General features: G+C 44.4%; 1 protein-coding gene across 2 annotated transcripts in view; it reads right to left on the bottom strand.

Moving 5' to 3' along the window:
• Positions 1-4,956: 4,956 nt before the first annotated feature.
• Positions 4,957-22,222, bottom strand: part of MZT2B (mitotic spindle organizing protein 2B) — a 29,930-nt gene continuing 12,664 nt past the window's right edge. The window contains exons 4-5 of one of the 2 annotated variants that reach the window (XR_008847411.1): positions 8,962-9,203; positions 4,957-5,211 (exon numbers count right to left, since the gene is read on the bottom strand). Coding sequence is in view for 1 of the 2 variants with exons in the window: in XM_056537277.1 (XP_056393252.1) it covers positions 9,046-9,203 (158 nt within the window). In the remaining variant the exon portion in view is untranslated. Of the gene's footprint in view, positions 5,212-8,425; positions 9,204-22,222 lie in introns of those variants that run through there. The other variant, XM_056537277.1, reaches the window with a different exon arrangement.

Here is a 22,222-nt window from a genome sequence, read left to right as displayed (position 1 = left end):
AAGGTCAGTGGGACCGGACACTTGCGCTGGGGACCTGTCAATCACACAGTGGTCCCAGCGCTCACTATAGAAGGGGTCAGTATTAGTCTGGGGAGGGGGGGGGGGGGGTACAGTACACATAACAATTATATACTGTAGAAGCGGCTCCACTCGCTCCCCTGTATAAACCTGTCACAATTCATAATCCCCACCAGAAGACAGGAGCTCTGATTGGCTAATAGTGGTGAATAGCTTTCCACCAATCAGAGCTCCCCTCTCCTGGAGGCGGGGATTATGAATTGTGACATCTGCATACGGGAGCCGCATGCACCGCCGGCTTTTTAAGTTAATAAATGCAGATCGCAGCGGGTCTCTGGAGAATGACCTGCTGCGATCTGTCCTTCAGCCCCAGGACTACAACTCCCATCATGGACAGAGTCTGTCCATGATTGGAGTAGTAGTCCTAACAGTCACAATAGAGTCCCGCAGACGGGGGATGTGCGTCTCTCAGGCGCTGCAGTACTACAACTACTCCCATTATGGGACAGATTCTGTCCCATGATGGGAGTAGTTGTAGTACTGCAGTGCTGAGACACAGCACCTGCATCCCCCACCTGCATCTTCCACCGTCTGCCATTTTCTACGAGTCCTTGCTAGCACACTTAGGTTTAGACTACTTTTCTTGCAAAAAAGCGCAATTGCGCAAAAAAAAACATCTACTTTTTTTTTTGCGCAATTGATAAATACCAGTCCACTGGATTAGGTGGTGTACTGTAGACCAAACTGGTGACAACTTTAGAAAACTGTCCACCAAAAAAACGCAGCTCTATGCAAAAAAAGCGCAATTGCGCAAAATTTGTAGACGTGAAAAGTGGTCTAAATGCAAGGATACATCTCCCCCAATGTCTTTAGCTGGTATCGAGATCTCAATTTTTGGTGCTCATTCCACCAGAGGTGCTATGTCCACTAAAGTCAGGCAGGAGGCTCTTTATCATACATACTTAAAGCGGCCAACTGGTCTTCAGGATCATTATTTTAATTGTAATCCAGTATTTTGTATATTTATATATTTCTGGTATATATTTGTATAAGCTTTAAAACAAGCATAATGGGAGTCTCCTATCCTGTGATAAAATTGAAGATTTTCCTACCCTTGGTGATGGAAAATATAGATTTTATTAAGGACAGGAGACGAGCATTATCCCACCCATTACCCAACCCTGCTAACTCCTTTCATATTTATTTTGCAGATTAATCTATTCAGGCCTAAACAATTCCGAGTTCTTCTGTTCATTACATGGAATGTCTACATTTCAGTTAATGCTGCAATCAATACTTCACCAATGTTTCCTTTTTTTTATTCAAATAGATCTTCATATGTTATCTTCAGTTATTCCTATTATACATATTTTCTACATTAAAGAGGAGGAGCTACACCTGAGAGACCATTATATGCACATGGAACATACCAGTAGATGGACCACTATATATGTTACTCATCTTTAAAACTTTTTTTCTTTCTTGATACTTTTTAAAATTAACCCTATATTTGCTAATATTCTATCAGTAAAGAAAGATTTAAAGGGGCATTCCAGGCCCAAATTTTTTTTTATATATCAACTGGCTCCGGAAAGTTAAACAGATTTGTAAATTACTTCTACTAAAAAATCTTAATCCTTCCAATAGTTATTCGCTTCTGAAGTTGAATTGTTGTTTTCTGTCTAACTGCTCTCTGATGACTCACGTTCCGGGAGCTGTGCAGTTCCTATGGGGATATTCTCCCATCATGCACAGCTCCCGGGACGTGACATCATCATTGAGCAGTTAGACAGAAAACTTCAGAAGCTAATAACTATTGGAAGGATTAAGATTTATTAATAGAAGTAATTTACAAATCTGTTTAACTTTCCGGAGCCAGTTGATTTATATAAAAAAAGGTTTTGCCTGGAATACCCCTTGAAGCATAATGCTTGTCTCCTCTCCTTACTTAACCCCTTAAGGACTGAGCATTTTTCCACTTTCATTTTTTCCTGCTTACTTTTAAAAATCATAACCCTTTCAATTTTGCACCAGAAAATCCATATGATTGCTTATTTTTTGCACCACCAATTCTACTTTTTAATGACATCAGTTATTTTGCCCAAAAATCTACAGCGAAACGAAAAAAAAAACAAAAAACAGTGCAACAAAATTGAAGAAAAGACGCCATTTTGTAAATTTGGGGGCATCCGTTTCTACACAGTACATTTTCGGTAAAAATGACACCTTTTTATTCTGTAGGTCCATATGGTTAAAATGATACCCTACTTATATAGTTTTGATTTGTTGTACTTCTGGGAAAAATCATAATTACATGCAGGAAAATTTGTACGTTTAAAATGGTCATTTTCTGACCCCTATAACTTTTAAAATTTTCTGCATATGGGGTGGTATAAGGGCTTATTCTTGGCACCGTGATCTGAAGTTTTTAGCGGTACCATTTTTGTATTGATTGGACTTTTTGATCGCTTTTTATACATTTTTCATGATATAAAAAGTGACCAAAAATACTCTATTTTGGACTTTGGAATTTTTTTGTGCGTACGCCATTGATTGTGTGGTTTAATTAACGATATCTTTTTATATTTCCGCACGCGGCGATACCACACGTTTATTTTTATTTACACTTTTTTTTTACATGGGAAAAGGGGGGTGATTCAAACTTTTATTAGGGAAGAGGTTAAATCTTTAATAACTTTTTTTTTGCAATGTTATAGCTCCCATAGGGGGCTATAACACTGCACACACTGATCTTTTACATAGATTTTTGCTATCCCATAGGATAACATAGATCAATGATTCTGCCGCTTGACTGTTCATGCCTGGATCTCAGGCACTGAGCAGTCATTCGGCGATCGGACAGGAGGCAGGTAAGGCGACCCTCCTCGTGTCCTACATCTGTTCGGGATGCCGCGATTTCGCAGCGGCGATCCCGAACAACCCCCTGAGCTAACCGACAGCAGTTTAGTTTCACTTTAGACGCAGCAATCAACTTTGAGCGCCGCATCTAAAAGGGTTAATAGCACACGGCACCGTGCGCTAATAGCCAGGGGTCTTTGCCACGCCGTCGCCCCGCATTGTAAAAAGGGAGCTGACTCAGGGCATCCTTAAGGAGTTCAAATCTATATTTTCCGTCACCAAGGGTAGGAAAATCAAATTTTGTGGGTGGTAGGTTGACAGTCCAGTACATAAACTATGCCTTGCTCCTTGGAACAGCTTTAGAAGCCAGTTAAATCATTATTAGAGAAAAGCTGCAGAACTAGGCACCCTCCTCCTCCTCCTGTACTGTATACTACTGCTGGAAACTACCCTCTACTGATGTAAATCCAAAAAACAGGACGTCCAGCACAAATAAGGTATAAAGCAAAGGGCTTTATTAAAGGGGTACTCCGCTGCCCCAGTGTTTTGAAAATTTTGTTCTTATCGCTTGGAGCTGCGGCGGGGTCATGACGTAATGCCACGTCCCCTCAATGCAAGTCTATGGGAGAAGGTGTGATGGCCACGATGCCCCCTCACATCGACTTGCATTGAGGGGGCGTGGCATGACATCACAAGGAGCGTGGCCGTGATGTCACGATTAGAGATGAGCGAAGTTACAGTGATTAGCCACAAACTTCTCGGCTCAGCGTTTGCTGACTTTATCCTGCATAAATGAGTTCAGCTTTCAGGTGCTCTGGTGGCTGAAAAAGGTGGATACAGTCCTAGGAGAGAGAGTCTCCAGCCCACCGGAGCACCTGAAAGCTGAACTCATTTATGCAGGATAAAGTCAGCAAACGCCGAGCCGAGAAGATTGTGACTAATCAAATTACTGGAAGTTCGCTCATCTCTGGTCACAACCCCCGCCGCCCACACTCAGCGTTATAAACAAACTCCGGGTGCAGCACATAGATCGGGGGTCCCAGTGGCGGAACCCCCGCGATCAGACATCTTATCCCTTATCCTTTGGATCCTCTGTTGGCGAGTCTGTGCTCAGGTGTGATGCATGGAGATGGGAGAGGGCCTCTCCTTTTTTTTGTCACTACCATTACATACATGATAAAAAATGTTGTGGTCACCATAAATTTGAAGTTTATGGTGAGAAGTTCTCTGGTCGTCTCCCCCCCCCCCCCCCCTCTAAATCTGAAATACCCAGTAGGATTTAGGTAACCCCTTAGAGTACCTATCATCAAGTACTCCCCCCTACCTGTACATTACTCCCACCCTGATACCGGCAGGCAGGAGAGCATTCCCCGGCAGGCGCAACATCTTCTAAAGCCCTGCCGGGTGAACTTCTGGCCGCACTAATGAGCCCAGCATAGAAGAGGCACCCAATCGCTGCAGGCTTTTCACCCTCCCCTCCTCTCTGCATGAGGGGGGGAATGAGAGCAGACCTACAGCGATTAGCTGCACAAAGCAAGCGCTCTGCCCTGCATGATTGACAGCGCAGAGAGCAAACAGGGTGTATAGCTCATGTCCCGCCCGCACTTCCTGACTTTGGTCTCATGCTCGGCCGGCATGAGACCAAAGTCAGGTCCCGTGCAGACAAAAAAATGCAGTCAGCACTAGGAGGGAGATCCCTAATGGCCGTATTTTCGAAGTGTAGAAAAACCGTTACATATATGCGGGAGGAGACTACAGGGCAGGGGGTCTGTCATTGTGTCCCTTAAGTGCTGTGATCCCTATTGATTATTCCACATTAGGCGTAATGACGAAAATTGGCTGGATTGCAGATGTAAGTCATTGACAATGCATGGCTGACGATAGCAGCCACCACTCACAATCTGTGACAGCCAACAGCTGTCCGGGCTTGCTGGGAGTTGTAGTTTTGCAACAGCTTGAGGCACCCTGGTTGGGAAACACTGATCTACGAAATGGGCCCAGCCACAGATCTTTGGCTTCGGCTTATATAGTGTATAATGCATTTTGTCCACATATAAACAAACACACAATCAATAGGGCAAATATAATCTACTAAACCTTTATTTATTTAAAAGGAATATATCTTCTGTTTTGCATGAGAATTTTGCACATTTGAGGTTTTTACAAGGAAAAAAAAAATTTGAAAAAATTAAATGCTTACAAGGTTGTCAGTCAACATGATTTACTCGATGACTAACGCACGGTGTGTTCCATCTATTTGGGTACATTTTTCCTCCAATTTCGGTCGGAGACCCAGTGGTGGGACCCATACAATTCAGCTTCATATCCCCGATCCTGCACATAAGGAGTAACATTTGATCTTGGTAAAAACAAACCATTTTAAGCTGTTAAACGGTTTGCATACATAAAACCCTGTTATTCCATAGTCTAATATTCTGTAAACATACATCTGTAATATAATTCATACCAACCCCAAGCAGCAAGTATCAAAAGCAATATTATACATGCCATATCAATGAAAAAGCTAAACTGTGATATATTAACAATGATAGCTTTTTACTATCAATAAATACATTTGCTTTCCAGGACACATATATACATCTAAAAAATGTTTTACATGTTATACAGTAAGGCTCTGTCATTGCACAATGTAACTACTGAGGTCTACTCATAAGGCTTTGGCTAAACGCTACACACTGCAGACATCACATGGACTACACATGAATCGGCACAACATAAGGTGCTGTAAATACTAAGCAGGAGTGATTATTCTTTGTACCTAGCTTATGATTTTCTCCACCAACCCATTGGAACTAATAGCAGCATGGCCTTTACACCATAGTACCTCAAACTAAATAATATAACCTTACCTTCAAGAATACAGGTCTCAATAGATTTTAGAACATTATATGTTGGTAAAGTATTACCCTCTACATCGGTGTTTCCCAACCAGGGTGCCTCCAGCTGTTGCAAAACTACAACTCCCAGCATGCCCGGACAGCCATTGGCTGTCCGGGCATGCTGGGGGTTGTAGTTTTGCATCAGCTGGAGGCGCCCTGCTTGGAAACACTGCTCTACATCATTAGGAGTATATTGTTTGTGGTTTCAAGCACTTGAGTGGGCACTTAAGTATCATGACTAGAGATGAGCGAACTTACAGTAAATTCGATACGTCATGAACTTCTTGGCTCGGCAGTTGATGACTTATCCTGCATAAATTAGTTCAGCTTTCAGGTGCTCCGGTGGGCTGGAAAAGATGGATACAGTCCTAGGAAAGAGTCTTCTAGGACTGTATCCACCTTTTCCAGCCCACGGGAGCACCTGAAAGCTGAACTCATTTATGCAGGAAAAGTCATCAATTAACGAGCCAAGAAGTTCGTGATGAATCGAATTTACTGTAAGTTCACTCATCTCTAATCATGACAGCACTTTTTTCTTTTTCTTAATTTTTTTCACTTTTAAGTGAAAAAACAACAACCATTTGTGTCCCTTTGTGTTGTCAGATTAATCTATTTTGTCTCTCCACTTCGATACAAAGAAGACAATTTGGAAAAGAGGAGGGGGCTTTATCCTGTGTGTGTGTCCGGCTGGGGGCAAGCAAAGCCCCTTTCACAAAACACCATGGATAGGGGCCAGTCTAGCTTTTCAAGTCAGGACTGCAATTTTATTTCAAGAGCTTGCAGAAAGATGGTCAGAAAAAAGAAAAATACTTAATTCATAACTGTCTAGGTTCAGAGTGTATTCAACACCATCAGGGTTCTCAGCCACATACTGGCAATATAATCTTGTGACAAAACAGTACTACTTATGGGATAGAAACAGCACCATAATCACTACATGTATGTATATAGTGCAGGAAGCAATATATACCATTTAAAGTAAGAGTTCTTAAAAAAAAAAAACACTGGTGCAGCGCAACATAAAGCTACACAGTCAGGATGCAAGCTGAACTTATGTTGCCACTTAGAGGTGTACTCCCTTTAGTTGGCGAGGTTTAGACATTAATGGCTGTGTGTTGAGTTATTTTGAGGGGACACGACATTAACCCCTGAAGGACCGAGCGTTTCAGTTTTTTGCACTTTCGTTTTTTCCTCCTTACATTTTAAAAATCATAACCCTTTCAATTTTGCACCTAAAAATCCATATGATGGCTTTTTTTTTTCGCCACTAATTCTACTTTGTAATAACATCTGTCATTTTACCCAAAAATCTACGGCGAAACGGAAAAAAAAAATCATTATGCGACAAAATTGAAAAAAAAACGCAATATTGTAACTTTTGGGGGCTTCCGTTTCTATGCAGTACATTTTTCGGTAAAATTACACCTTGTCCTTATTCTGTAGGTCCATACAATTAAAAGGATACCCTACTTATGTAGGTTTGATTTTGTATTACTTCTGGAAAAAATCATAACTACATGCTGGAAAATTTATATGTTGCCCTCTTCTGACCCCTATAACTTTATTTTCCCACAAACGGGCTGGTATTTTTTGCACCGTGATCTGAAGTTTTTATCGGGACCATTTTTGTGTTGATCAGACTTTTTGATCGCTTTTTATTCATTTTTTATGGTATAAAAAGTGACCAAAAATACGCTATTTTGGACTTTTGATATTTTTTCCACGTACACCATTGACAGTGCGATTGAATTAATGATATATTTTTATGGTTCGGACATTTACGCACACAGCGATACCACGTTTATTTTCATTTTTAATTTACACACTTTTTACATGGGAAAAGGGGGGCGATTCCGATTATTAGGGAAGGGGTTAAATCACATTGATTAACTTTATTTTTTATGCAGTGTTATAGCCCCCTCTAGGGGCTAAAACACTGCATACACTGATGGCAGGCACTGGTCAATGCATTGCCATAGGAATGCATTAATCAGTGTTTTCTGCGCTTGATTGCTCAAGCCTGCATTTCAGGCTTGGAGCAATCAAACGCTGATCGGACAGCTGGGAAGAAGGTAAAACACCTCCAGCTGAGCCCGCTTCACAGATCGGGAGCCAGCCAGGGACGTAAATATATACATCCGTGGTCGTTAAGGGGTTAAACACTTACACAAGCTGTACACTCTTTACTACTTTACATTGTAGCAGCGCATTATTTCTTCAATGTTGTCACATGGAAAGATCGAATAAAATATTTACAATAATTTGAGGGGTGTAGTGCGTGTATATGTATATATTTAAAAAAGTATATATAATATATACACACACACACACACACACACACAAACGCATTTATTACCTGCATAGCTTGTTACATATTTACTTTTACTACAGCAAATTTATATTACTATTTATTAAAGGAGTAGTCCAGTGGTGACCAACTTATCCTTTATCCTAAGGATAGGGGATAAGTTTGAGATCGCGGAGGTCCGACCGCTGGGGCCCCCTGCGATCTCCTGTACGGAGCCCCGACAGCCCGCGGGAAGGGGGCGTGTCGACCTCCGCACAAAGCAGCGTATTTCGTGTGGAGGTCGACACCCGCTATCTGGCCGGAGAGCCTGGCCCCCGTACAGAGCGATCGCAGGGGGCCCCAGCTGTCGGACCCCCTGCGATCTCAAACTTATCCCCCTATCCTTAGGATAGGGGATAAGTTTCTCACCACTGGACTACCCCTTTAAACATGAGCCATTTATAGATGGGACAGAGTTGGAAGTTTGGCTTACAGACTCCACAGTTCCATGTGCACAGTATTTAAAGGCCCAAATGCCATCAGCACTTTCTATTTAGAAGACTATGAGCACTAACAACGATAACTATCGCATGTAAACAGATTTGTTACACCCAAGTACTACATGGTTGCCAGAGGTTTACACAGCTGGACTAGCAGCAAATCAGGCTAAAACACACCCTATAAACACAATAGGAAGGCACATAAACAGTACTTAACAAGACATTAGGGAAAATCCTACGAAGAGAACATATCAGTAAGACTTGGCATTAGTTAAAATAAAGCAACTGATACTTCATCTCAGTAGTAGCTTTTGCTTCTGATCTGTAATTCAGCTAGATTTTAAATAAACCTTTTATACAGTTTTGGGAAGGATTGTCATAAAGGACCACCCCCTACTTATGCTGCAGTAAATGAAGCGAACGCTTTCAGTTGTGAATGCAGTGTGAATGCTGCAATTCTTTGGATTATGAACACAATGCACTATGTGCTGCTTCCTCCACTGCTTTTCCCTGAGCTGCTGCTCTTCTGCATACGACTAGCACTAGACTGGCGGGGCACTCGCTGACTTGACCCTTCGCGACTGCTCCGTTCAGCTGGGCCTTGACTTGCATTTGTTGGAGGGTTCAGTTTATTTCTTCCTGCAGAGGAAAAACAGGGAGGCATTATTAAGCAAATTCTATTTAGAAAGGAACAATGTACATCATAGTCGTTTGGAATTGTTAATGTTCCTCCAAAAAGCTAAAGCAAGCACAAAAAGAGAGAAATCCACTAAGTTCTCAGAAAAAAAATCTGCATCATCCAGTGTCCCGATGCAATTGTCTTAGCTGTAGCGTGACATGTCAGGCCTGGGAAAAACCCGGCTTAATGTGTCATACTGCTAGTCAGCGAATGGCTGGTGGAGGCAGGACAATGCTGAGCAGCAGCAGGAGATAGAGGGTTTTGTTTTTTTACTCCTGCACAAGGTTTTGGGATAGGATTTCCACTCCCCATTTGTCTATATTTAAGTCTTGAAATCACAAATGTATTTACGAAAATTGCCATAGTTACTACAAATGCACATTTTGGGGAAAAGTTATCAAAACCTGTGCACAGGCAATGCTGACCAGTTGCTAAAAACAACCAATCAGATTGCTTCTTTTATTTTTCAGAGGCCTTTTTCAATATTAAAGACGTAATCTGATCGGTAGCTAAAGGCAACTTGTCAGCTTTTCCTCTGCACAGGTTTTGATAAATCTCACAAAAAGATTTCTCCCTTCCTGTGAAGCTGCAGACTGTAAAGCACTGTAAACATTTGGGGAGGTGTAAAGGAACATTAGCAACTCAAAGTCATCTAAGAGGGCAGACTGAGGAAACGCTGCTAATGTAGTTCACAGCCACGCAGCAAGCAGCAGCACCACAGCCCCAGGACCAAGCATTGGCATTACTGCTAAGGAAAGCAAATGGCAAATGAATACAAGCAATAAACAGGGCGACCATGAATTACAGGAAGAAGCAGCTTAGTGTAGATAGAATATAACTGGTGTGTACACACATTACATTATGGACTGCAAAATACTTCTCTTTCTACTGATTTATTTGATCATATATCGAATATATGAAAAGATTCTAGTTACTGCTTGGCTTATTGGTCTATTTCTCCCTTCTCATGTAATAAGCTAATTCTCATTTTCAGACCCAGATTAGCCCTCAGAGTGGTGATATTTTATACTGATAATCTGTATTTTCCATAGATCTCAGTTACATTTAATCATCGGAATACACTTGTGGTAAAATCCCATCGGGTGGACTATCATTCTTGTAAACCTGCATTTAGAGGTAAAAAAGTTGTAAATGTTTGTGCTGACTGCAGTTTTGGGCATCCCCATGCTACCTGTAACAAAAAAATTAAATAAAAAGTACTATACTTAAAATTTACTATACTTTAAATTTGGCATAGATTTCTAAGGCTGTCACACAGGCATTTATTAAGAGGCTAGTAAAATAAAGCTAAGGATAATGTTTTTGTGAGGGATACTGAGGAATACCTTCCCAAGGAGTCTGACAAATGCAGAATAAGGCATTTTCTGTAACAATTAGTGTTAAACTTTTTTTTTCTTTTTCTTTTTTTTTTATATCCTTAACGATTTATACAAAGGTTTGTTGAAAAGTTTGCGATTGTTTAAAGGAGTTATCCACAACCTTGCTGCATTCACTTTAATGAATCTGAACTGCAATACCACACACAACCTGAGGACAGACATGGTGGGAATAAAGGGAACACTAAGATAACACATCCTAGATCTGAATGAATGGACTAATCGTATGAAATACTTTCGTCTTTACATAGTTGAATGAGCGGACAACAAAATCACACAAAAATGATCAATGGAAATCAAGTTTATCAACCCATGGAGGTCTAGATATGGAGTCACACTCACAATCAAAGAGGAAAACCACACTACAGACTGATCCAACTTCTATCTAATGTCCTTAAAACAAGTCAGAATGAGGCTCAGTATTGTGTGTGTGGCCTCCATACGCCTGTATGACCTCCATACAATGCCTGGGCATGCTCCTGATGAGGTGGCGGATGGTGTCCCAGATGGTGTGAGGGATGTCCTCCCAGACCTGGACTAAAACATCCGCCTACTTCTGGACAGTCTGTGGTGGAACGTGGCATTGGTGGATGGAGCGAGACATGATGTCCCAGATGTGCGCAATGGGATTCAGGTCTGGGGAACAGGCCAATCTTGGTGTTCTCTGCCAAATTCCAAATGTCCTGCACGGTGTTGGGCTTTAAGCATAACCCCCACCTGTGGATGTCAGGCCTCCATATCACCCTCATGGAGTCTGTTTCCAACAGTTTGAGTGGACACATGCACATTTGTGGCCTGCTGGAGGCCATTTTGCAGGGCTCTGGCAGTGCTCCTCCTGCTGCTGGGTTGTTGCCCTCCTACAGCCTCCACGTCTCCTCCTCTTGTACTGGCCTGTTTCCTGGTAGCGCCTCCGTGCTCTGGACACTACACTGACAGATACAGCAAACCTTCTTGCCACAGCTCGCATTGATGTGCCATCCTGGATGAGCTGCACTACCTGAGCCACTTGTGAGGGTTGTAGACTCTGTATCATGCTACCACTAGAGTGAAAGCCCCGCCAGCATTCAAAAGTGACCAAAACATCAGCCAGGAGGCATAGGAACTGAGAAGTGGTCTGTGGTCACCACCTGCAGAACCACTCCTTTATTGGGGGTGTCTTGCTAATTGCCTATAATTTCCACCTGTTGTCTGTTCCATTTGCACAACAGCATGTGAAGTACATTGTCAATCAGTGTTGCTTCCTGAGTGGACAGTGTGATTGACTTGGAGTTACATTGTGTTGTTTAACCTCTTAAGGACCCATGACGTATGCATACGTCATCACACCCTGGGTCTTATGGACCCATGACGTATGCATGCGTCATGGTCTTTTCCTGGTCTCCGCCGCTCACCCGACGGAGATCGGAAGCGGATCCCTGCTGAAATCCTTCAGCAGGGATCCAGGGCAAACGCCGAGGGAGGCCATGTAGGCCCCCCATGTCGGCGATCGCCGCAAATCGCAAGGGAAATCGCCCTTGCGATCTGCGGCGATACCGGGCTGATCGGGTCTCTGGGACCCGACCGCCCGGTAATTTTGCATGATCCCGGCTGTCACAGACAGCCAGGACCATGCTGGAGTATAGGAGCGAGGTGGCAAGCCTGCCACCTCCTCCTATACCCTGCGATTCTTCGGTTAGTTAACCGACCAATCGCAGGGGAGGGGGGCGGTTACTTCCTCCCGTCCTGCCCGGCCCCTGGAAGTCCGGAGAGGATGGGAGGAAGACCGGAGGACGCGGCGGGGGACAGGGGAGTGCTGAGGACCGGCCCCAGAACTTACCTCGTCCCTGAAGACCCGGATCCCGGCGATGAAGACGGCAGCGACAGGTGAGTGGATCTTCAGCCGCGGTCGGGCCCTTTACAGCAATGCACGTCGACGTAAAGCGACATGCATTGCTGTATTGGGACCCTGTATACTACAACTCCCAGCATGCCCAGACAGCCCTTGGCATCTGGGCATGCTGGGAGTTGCAGTTTTGGGACCACTGTGCCCTTCCAGATGTTGCAAAACTACACATCCTCAGCATGCCCTTACTGTCCAGGCATGCTGGGAGTTGTAGTTCTGTAACATCTGGCCTTTCAGATGTTGCAGAACTACAACTCCCAGCATGCCTGGACAGTTTTGGCATACTGGGAGTTGTAGTTTTGCAACATCTGGAAGGGCACAGATTGGGAACCACTGTATTAGTGGTCTGCAAACTGTAGTCCTCCAGATATTGCAAACTACAACTCCAAGCATCCTGGGAGTTGTAGTTCGGCAACATCTGGCTCTAAAGAGGTTGCCGAACTACTACTTCCAGCATGCCTGAGAATGTTTGGGAGTTGTGGTTTTGCAACAACTCGAGGCACACTGGTTGGGAAACATTGTCTGTTTCCCAACTCAGTGTTTCCCAACCCGTGTGCCTCCAGCTGTTGCAAAACTATAACTACCAGCATGCACTGAGACTGTGCATGCTGGGAGTTGTAGTTTTGCAACAGCTGGAGGTCCCCCCCCCCCCTGTGAATGTACAGGGTACATTCACATGGGCAGGGGCTTACAGTGAGTATCAGGCTGCAAGTTTGCGATGCAGCAAATTTTGTGCGGCAGCTCAAACTCGCAGCGGGAAACTCTGTGTAACCCCCCGCCAGTGTGACTGTACCCTAAAAACACTACACAAAATAAAATAAAAAGTAAAAAACACTACATATACACATACCCCTACACAGCCCCCCTCCCCAATAAAAATGAAAAACGTCTGGTACGCCACTGTTTTCAAAATGGAGCCTCCAGCTGTTGCAAAACAACAACTCCCAGTATTGCCGGACAGCCGTCGACTGTCCAAGCATGCTGGGAGTTTTGCAACAGCTGGAGGCACCCTGTTTGGGAATCACTGGCGTAGAATACCCCTATGTCCACCCCTATGCAAATCCCCAATTCAGGCCTCAAATGCGCATGGCGCTCTCACTTTGGAGCCCTGTGGTATTTTAAGGCAACAGTTTAGGGTCACATATGGGGTATTGCCGTACTCTGGAGAAATTGTGTTACAAATTTTGGGGGGCTTTTTCTCCTTTCACCCCTTATGAAAAGGTGAAGTTGGGGTCTACACCAGCATGTTAGTGTAAAAAAATAAATTTTTTACACTAACATGCTGGTGTTGCCCTATACTTTTCATTTTGACAAGATGTAAAAGGGAAAAAAGCCCCCCAAAATTTGTAACGCAATTTCTCCCGACTACGGAGATACCCCATATGTGGGCGCAAAGTGCTCTGGGGGCGCACAACAAGGCCCAGAAGGGAGAGTGCACCATGTACATTTGAGGTGATTTGAACAGGGGTGGCTGATTGTTACAGCTGTTTTGACAAACGCAAAAAACAAAAAAAAACACATGTGACCCCATTTCGCAAACTACACCCCTCACGGAATGTAATGAGGGGTGCAATGAGAATTTACACCCCACTGGTGTCTGACAGATCTTTGGAACAGTGGGCTGCGCAAATAAAAAAATTTTTACAGCCCACTGTTCCAAAGATCTGACAGACACCAGTGGGGGGTAAATGCTCACTGTACCCTTTGTTACGTTCCTCAAGGGGTCTAGTTTCCAAAATGGTATGCCATGTGGTTTTTTTTTTTTCCTGTTCTGGCACCATAGGGGCTTCCTAAATGCAACATGCCCCCCAAAAACCATTTCAGAAAAACTTACGCTCCAAAATCCCCTTGTCGCTCCTTCCCTTCTGAGCCCTCTACTGTGCCCGCCGAACACTTTACATAGACATATGAGGTATGTGCTTACTCGAGAGAAATTGGGCTACAAATATAAGTACCGTATTTATCGGCGTATAACACGCACTTTTTAGGCTAAAATTTTTAGCCTAAAGTCTGTGTGCGTGTTATACGCCGATACACCCCCAGGAAAGGCAGGGGGAGAGAGGCCGTCGCTGCCCGCTTCTCTCCCCCTGCCTTTCCTGGGGTCTAGAGCGCTGCTGTCGGCCCTTTTCACCCCCTGGTTATCGGCGCCGCTGCCCGTTCTGTCCCCCTGACTATCGGTACCGGCGCCCCATTGCCGGCGCCGATAGCCAGGGAGAGAGAAGGGGCAGCGGCACCCATTGCCGGCGCCGCTGCCCCGTTGCCTCCCCCCATCCCCGGTGGCATAATTACCTGAGTCCGGTCCGCGCTGCTCCGCTGCTCCAGGCCTCCGTCGTGCGTCCCCGGCGTCATTGCTATGCACGGCGCGGCGCTTGACGTCAGAGCGCCGCGCCGTTCAGCGCATAGCAATGACGCCGGGGACGCACGACGGAGGCCTGGAGCAGCGGAGCAGCGCGAACCGGACTCAGGTAATTATGCCACCGGGGATGGGGGGAGGCAACGGGGCAGCGGCGCCGGCAATGGGTGCCGCTGCCCCTTCTTTCCCCTGGCTGTTGGCGCCGCTTCTCTCTCCCTGGCTATCGGCGCCGGCAATGGGGCGCCGGTACCGATAGTCAGGGGGACAGAACGGGCAGCGCCACCGATAACCAGGGGGTGAAAAGGGCCGACAGCAGCGCTCTAGACCCCAGGAAAGGCAGGGGGAGAGAAGGGGGCAGCGACGGCCTCTCTCCCCCTGCCTTTCCTGGGGGTATATCAGGGTATACACGCGCACCCTCATTTTTTCATGGATATTTGGGTAAAAAAACTTTTTTTACCCAAATATCCATGGTAAAATGAGGGTGCGTGTTATAGGCCGGTGCGTGGTATACCCCGATAAATACGGTATCCATTTTCTCCTTTTACCCCTTGTAAAAATTCAAAAATTGGGTCTACAAGAACATGCAAGTGTAAAAAATGAAGATTGTGAATTTTCTCCTTCACTTTGCTGCTATTCCTGTGAAACACCTGAAGGGTTAAATGCTGACTGAATGTCATTTTGAATACTTTGGGGGAGGGTGCAGTTTTTATAATGGGGTTATTTGTGGGGTATTTCTAAGATGAAGACCCTTCAAATCCACTTCAAACCTGAACTGGTCCCTGAAAAATTGTGATTTTGGAAATTCTGTGAAAAATTGGAAAATTGCTGCTGAACTTTGAAGCCCTCTGGTGTCTTCCAAAAGTAAAAACTTGTCAATTTTATGATGCAAATATAAAGTAGACATATTGTAGTGTGAATAAAAAAAAATAATATTTGGAATATCCATTTTCCTTACAAGCAGAGAGCTTCAAAGTTAGAAAAATGCAAAATTTTCAAATTTTTCATCAAATTTTGGTATTTTTCACCAAGAAAGGATGCAAGTTACCAAAAAATTTTACCACTAAGTTAAAGTAGAATATGTCACGAAAAAACAATCTCGGAATCAGAATGATTAATAACTCTGGAATGCTTTTAGTTATGTTTAAAGTGACAGTGGTCAGATGTGCAAAAAAATGGCCGGGTCCTAAGGTGTAAAATGGCTGGGTCCTTAAGGGGTTAAGTCTTCCCTTTATTTATTTTTGAGCAGTGTAGTCCCTAGATGTTTTTAATAAAAAAAATAAAAAGCTCAGTTTAGAAGGTTGTTACATGTCTCCAAGGCAGGAAGCATATATTGTTAAGAATGTGGCTGGGACAGCTTTTAGGCTGGGTTCACACCATGCTTTTGCAATATAGTTCCCGTATCAGGTTTTTGATAAAAAAAACGGATTACTCAAAACTTGACTAAACTGTATCAAAACGTGTGTACAAATTTTAATCCGTATACGGTTGAAAACTGTATATGGTTTGAAAAATGATGTCCGGTTGCATCAGTTTTTTAAGAGAAAAAAAAAAAAGTATGTTTTTAATTTTTCACTCCATTATGAATAAAGTTTCACTTGTTTGATTGAAAGTCCAAGAAAAAAAACTGTGCAAAGTCAAAAGATGTATGGTAAAAACCGGATGGAACCGTACACACATACAGTTCTGTACGATTCCCATTGACTCCATAAAAAAATAAAAACAACGTATAAAGTTTCAATACGGTTTTTCACCCGAACCAAAAACCGTGGTAGGCTACGTTGTGGGTACGGGAAAAAAAAACTGACAAAGCCGTACAGGATGCAAAACTGACACAACCTGATGCATCTTTTGGCATACGGATTTCAATGGAGAGTCAATGCACAGGTTTTAAATACGGTTCCGTACGGTTTTCAAATTGAAAACTTATACGGGAACTGTATTGCAAAAACGTGGTGTGAACCCAGCATTACACAAATTTGGAAATCGTTTTCTTGATGACCATTGAACCATGACAATCTCTATACAGTTCTGCAGGATACATTGGCACTATATAAATTAGAAGTCCTTTTGGCCTTCATTAGGATGGTATGTGTCAGTATACCCACCCCAAACACAATAGAAGCCTGTGAGTGATGGATGCCACCGTACACTGAAGGCAAGTCCTCCCAACTTAGGGTATGTTCACACTGAGGAATTGGAGAGGAATTTCCATGAGTAATTCTGCTTGCTTTTTCCTCTCCACATCATTCAGCAGTGAAAATCCCCATAGAGCTGTGCAGAATTTCTGCCCCTCCGTTCACACCTTTTTAGACAGCAGCAGGCGCCGCCCGCCCCCCCCCCCCCCTGCTTAGACAGCAGCAGTGGCTATACATATATATGTATAGCCACAGGACTACAATCTACTAGGGATGTAAGAAAAAATCGATTCTCGCGATAATCGCGATTTTTCATTTGCCGATACAGAATCGATTCAAAATATTTTTGAATCGATTCTTTTAGGGATGTGGAATTTTTAATAAAACGCACTTTATCTTACCTGCCAACGAGCCCGCGGAGCTCCGGTACAGGTGTTGGGTCCCCGGGCTGTATTCTTCTTACTTCCTGTTAGTCCGGCACGTCACATGGAGCTTCAGCCTATCACTGGCCGCAGCGATGTCCCGCCTCCGCTGGTGATAGGCTGAAGCTCCATGTGACGTGCCAGACTAACAGGAAGTAAGAAGAATACAGCCCGGGGACCCAACACCTGTACCGGAGCTCCGGGGGCTCGTTGGCAGGTAAGATAAAGTGCGTTTTATTTTATTTTGCAGCCCGGACAGGATAACTTGAGAAAAGTGCGCACCGGAGTACTAGATCGCCGCTGTCAAAGCTGACAGCGGCGTCTATTGGGATCTATGAATGCTCCCAGGTGGGCGATATATCGCGATGTATCGTCACCTAGACGGTATCGCGATATATCGCGATATATCGAATCGCCACACTGGTATCGCGATTCGAATCGAATCGCCAAATTCTTGGCGATTCACACCCCTACAATCTACTGACTACAACCTGAAACCTGTAGAATGGAATAATTTTTATATTACAGAGTGACTATTTAATGGCAAAAAGGCTTTGTTTATAATAGGACAGTGAGAATTTACAGAAAACAAACAACTAAATACAGTAAGTTTCTAAATAAAGCTGTTACATGTCTATGACAACTGCTTAGGGCCACTTGTTAGGTCGGTGTGAGATATTCCACATATGCCGGAGGAGCCTACCAAATAGACTGTACACAGCCAGCATTGCTGGTCACTGTCCTACAGCCTACTTTCTATATAGATCAATTTTCTGTATTTTATTAGTAATGGATGAGAAGAGTTTCCATTGAATGGAACCAATCGTTTAACAATCATCATTTTATGTATGTACAAAATAGGTAGAGCTGTATGGTACAGTGACCATGTTAAGGAAGCTGCATACAACTTTAGAAAGGATTTCAGCAGTTGGGCCCATGGCACACAGCTGACTGCCAGACTTGTTGTTTTACAAAGGGCTGTCTGGTTTGGGAATAACATTTTTAAACATCATACTAGGCCATTCTGAGTCAAACAGAGATCATCTATCGCTGAAGAACCCAAGAACTTCACACATTACATGGACAGATTACTGATTTCAATGTGCCAGTTTTCCAATTAACCCCTTCCCGACCTATGACATACCTGTACGTCATGGGTGGCAAGGTGTTCCCGACCCATGACATACAGGTACGTCATGGACATTACTGCCGCTACTCGCGGCATCCCGCAGCGCCCGGAAAGATGGTGGCTATCACTGATAGCCAGCCATCTTACCGTGCGACCACGGGGGGTTTCGTCCCCCACCCCCCCCAGCGATCGCTGCTATCAGCTGGTCAAATCTGACTAGCTGATAGCAGCGTTTCGCTATCAGAATACTTAGCAGCGCGGTGTGTGAGTTCCGATCACGGGGATCGGGACACACACCGCTCTGCTAAGTGTCCCTGACCCGTCCCCCGGCGTCACTTACCCGTCGGAGCGGTGTCCCGAGCGGTCCCGGCGTCCTCAGTGCGGTCCCGGCTGCGCTGCTTCCCGGAGGTGAGTTTCCGGCAGCAGTGCGGCATCTTCATTGGCAGCAGTGAGATCGCCGTAAAGCGATCTCACTGCTGCCTCTGAGAGTTTCAAAACTGCAACTCCCAGCATGCCCAGACAGGCTTTGGCTTTCTGGGCATGCTGGGAGTTGTAGTTTTGCAACATCTGGAGGTCCACAGTTTGGAGACCACTGTATAATGGTCTCCAATCTGTGCTCTTCCAGATGTTGCAAAACTACAAATCTCAGCATGCTCAGTCTGTCCAGGCATGCTGGGAGTTGTAGTTCTCTAACATCTGGAAGAGCACAGATTGGAGACAATTATACAGTGGTCTCCAAACTGTGGACCTCCAGATGTTGCAAAACTACAACTCCCAGCATGCCCAGTCTGCCCAAGCATGCTGGAAGTTGTAGTTCGGCAATATCTGATCCTTCAGATATTGCCGAACTACAACTTCCAGCATGCCTTGGCAGTCTGGGCATGCTGGGAGTTGTAGTTTTGCAACAACTGGAGGCACACTAGTTGGGAAACATTGTCCGTTTCCTACCTCAGTGCCTCCAGCTGTTGCAATTGTTGCAAAACTATAACTCCCAGCATGCACTGACAGACCATGCATGCTGGGAGTTGTAGTTTTGCAACAGCTGGAGGCACACTGGTTTGGAAACACTAAGTTTGGTTGCAAAACACTTGAAAGTTTATTACTTAACTTAGTGTTTCCAAACCAGTGTTCCTCCAGCTGTTGCAAAACTACAACTCCCAGCATGCACGGACAGCCAAAGGGCATGCTCGGAGTTTGCAACAGCTGGATGTTTGCCCCCTCCCCCCAATGTGAATGTACAGGGTACACTCACATGGGCGGAGGTTTACAGTGAGTGCTGCAAGTTTGAGATGGCGCAAATTTTGCGCTGCAGCTCAAACTTCCAGCGGCAAACTTGCTGTGAACCTCTGCCCATGTGACTGTACCCTAAAAACACTACACTACACTGACACTAACCTAAAATAAAAAGTAAAAAACACTACATATACACATACCCCTACACAGCCCCCCTCCCCCCAAAAAATGAAAAACGTCTGGTATGCTACTGTTTCCAAAACGGAGCCTCCAGCTGTTGCAAAATAATAACTCCCAGTATTGCCGGACAGCCATTGACTGTCCAGGCATGCTGGGAGTTTTGAAACAGCTGGAGGCACCCTGTTTGGGAATCACTGGCGTAGAATACCCCTATGTCCACCCCTATGCAAGTCCCTAATTCAGGCCTCAAATGCGCATGGCGCTCTCTCACTTTGGAGCCCTGTCGTATTTCAGGGCAACAGTTTTGGGACACATATGGGGTATCGCCGTACTCGGGAGAAATTGCCTTACAAATTTTGGGGGGCTTTTTCTTCTTTAACCCCTTATGAAAAGGTGAAGTTGGGGTCTACACCAGCATGTTAGTGTAAAAAAATAAATTTTTTACACTGACATGCTGGTGTTGCCCTATACTTTTCATTTTCACAAGAGGTAAAAGGGAAAAAAGACCCTCTAAATTTGTAACGCAATTTCTCCTGAGTACGGAGATACCCCATATGTGGGCGCAAAGTGCTCTGGGGGCGCACAACAAGGCCCAGAAGGGAGAGTGCACCATGTACATTTGAGGCGATTTGCACAGGGGTGGCTGATTGTTACAGCAGTTCTGACAAACGCAAAACAATAAATATCCACATGTGACCCCATTTTGGAAACTACACCCCTCACGGAATGTAATAAGGGGTGCAGTGAGAATTTACACCCCACTGGTGTATGACAGATTTTTGGAACAGTGGTCTGTGAAAATGAAAAATAAAATTTTTGATTTGCAGAGTCCACTGTTTCAAATATCTGTCAAACGCCAGTGGGGTGTAAATGCTCACTGCACCCCTTATTAAATTCCATGAGGGGTATAGTTCCCAAAATGGGGTCACATGTGGGGGGGGTCCACTGTTCTGGCACCATAGGGGCTTCCTAAATGGGACATGCCCCCCAAAAACCCTTTCAGAAAAACTCACTCTCCAAAATCCCATTGTCGCTCCTTCCCTTCTGAGCCCTCTACTGCGCCCGCCGAACACTTGACATACGCATATGAGGTATTTCCTTACTCAAGAGAAATTGGGTTACCAATTTTAGGGTGATTTCTCTCCTTTTACCCCTTGTAAAAATTCAAAAATTGGGTCTACAAGAAAATGCGAGTGTAAAAAATGAAGATTTAGAATTTTCTCCTTCACTTTGCTGCTATTCCTGTGAAACACCTAAAGGGTTAAAACACTTACTGAATGTCATTTTGAATACTTTGGGGGGTGCAGTTTTTATAATGGGGTCATTTATGGGGTATTTCTAATATGAAGATCCTTAAAATTCACTTCCAACCTGAACTGGGCCCTGAAAAATTACGATTTTGAAAATCTTGAGAAAAATTGGAAAATTGCTGCGGAACTTTGAAGCCCTCTGGTGTCTTCCAAAAGTAAAAATTTGTCAATTTTTTATGCAAACACAAAGTAGACATATTGTATATGTGAATCAATATGTAATTTATTTGGAATATCCATTTTCCTTTCAAGCAGAGACTTTCAAAGTTAGAAAAATACTAAATTTTCAAAATTTTCATGAAATTTTTAGATTTTTTACCAAGAAAGGATACAAATATCAGTGAAATTTTACCGATAACATAAAGTAGAATATGTCACGAAAAAACAATCTCGGAATCAGAATGATAAGTAAAAGCATTCCAAAGTTATTAATGTTTAAAGTGACAGTGGTCAGATTTTCCAAAAATGCCCAGGTCATGAAGGTGAAAATGGGCTGGGTCATGAAGGGGTTAAAGGGGTACTCCGCCCCTGGCATCTTATCCCCTATCCAAAGGATAGGGGATAAGACGTTAGATCGCCGCGGTGCCGCTGCTGGGGACCCCCGGGGATCGCTGCTGCGGCACCCCGCCATCATTACTGCACAGAGCGAGTTCGCTCTGTGCGTAATGCCGGGCAATACAGGGGACGGAGCAGCGTGACGTCACGGCTCCGCCCCTCATGACATCACGGCCCCGTCCCCTTAATGCAAGTCTATGGCAGGGGGCGGGACGACCGCCACGCCCCCTTCCCATAGACTTGTATTGACGGGGGTGGGCCGTGATGTCAGGCGGTGCCGTGACGTAACGATGCTCCGGTCTCTGTATTGCCCGTCATTACATGCAGAGCGATCTCGCTCTGCGCAGTGATGATAGCGGGGTGCTGCAGTAACGATCCCGGGG

Source organism: Hyla sarda, chromosome 1 (genome assembly GCF_029499605.1).
Source record: "Hyla sarda isolate aHylSar1 chromosome 1, aHylSar1.hap1, whole genome shotgun sequence".
NCBI classification, from domain to species: domain Eukaryota; kingdom Metazoa; phylum Chordata; class Amphibia; order Anura; family Hylidae; genus Hyla; species Hyla sarda.
The sequence above is the reverse complement of the archived record's forward strand: the minus strand, read 5'-3'. Positions and strand labels throughout refer to the sequence as shown.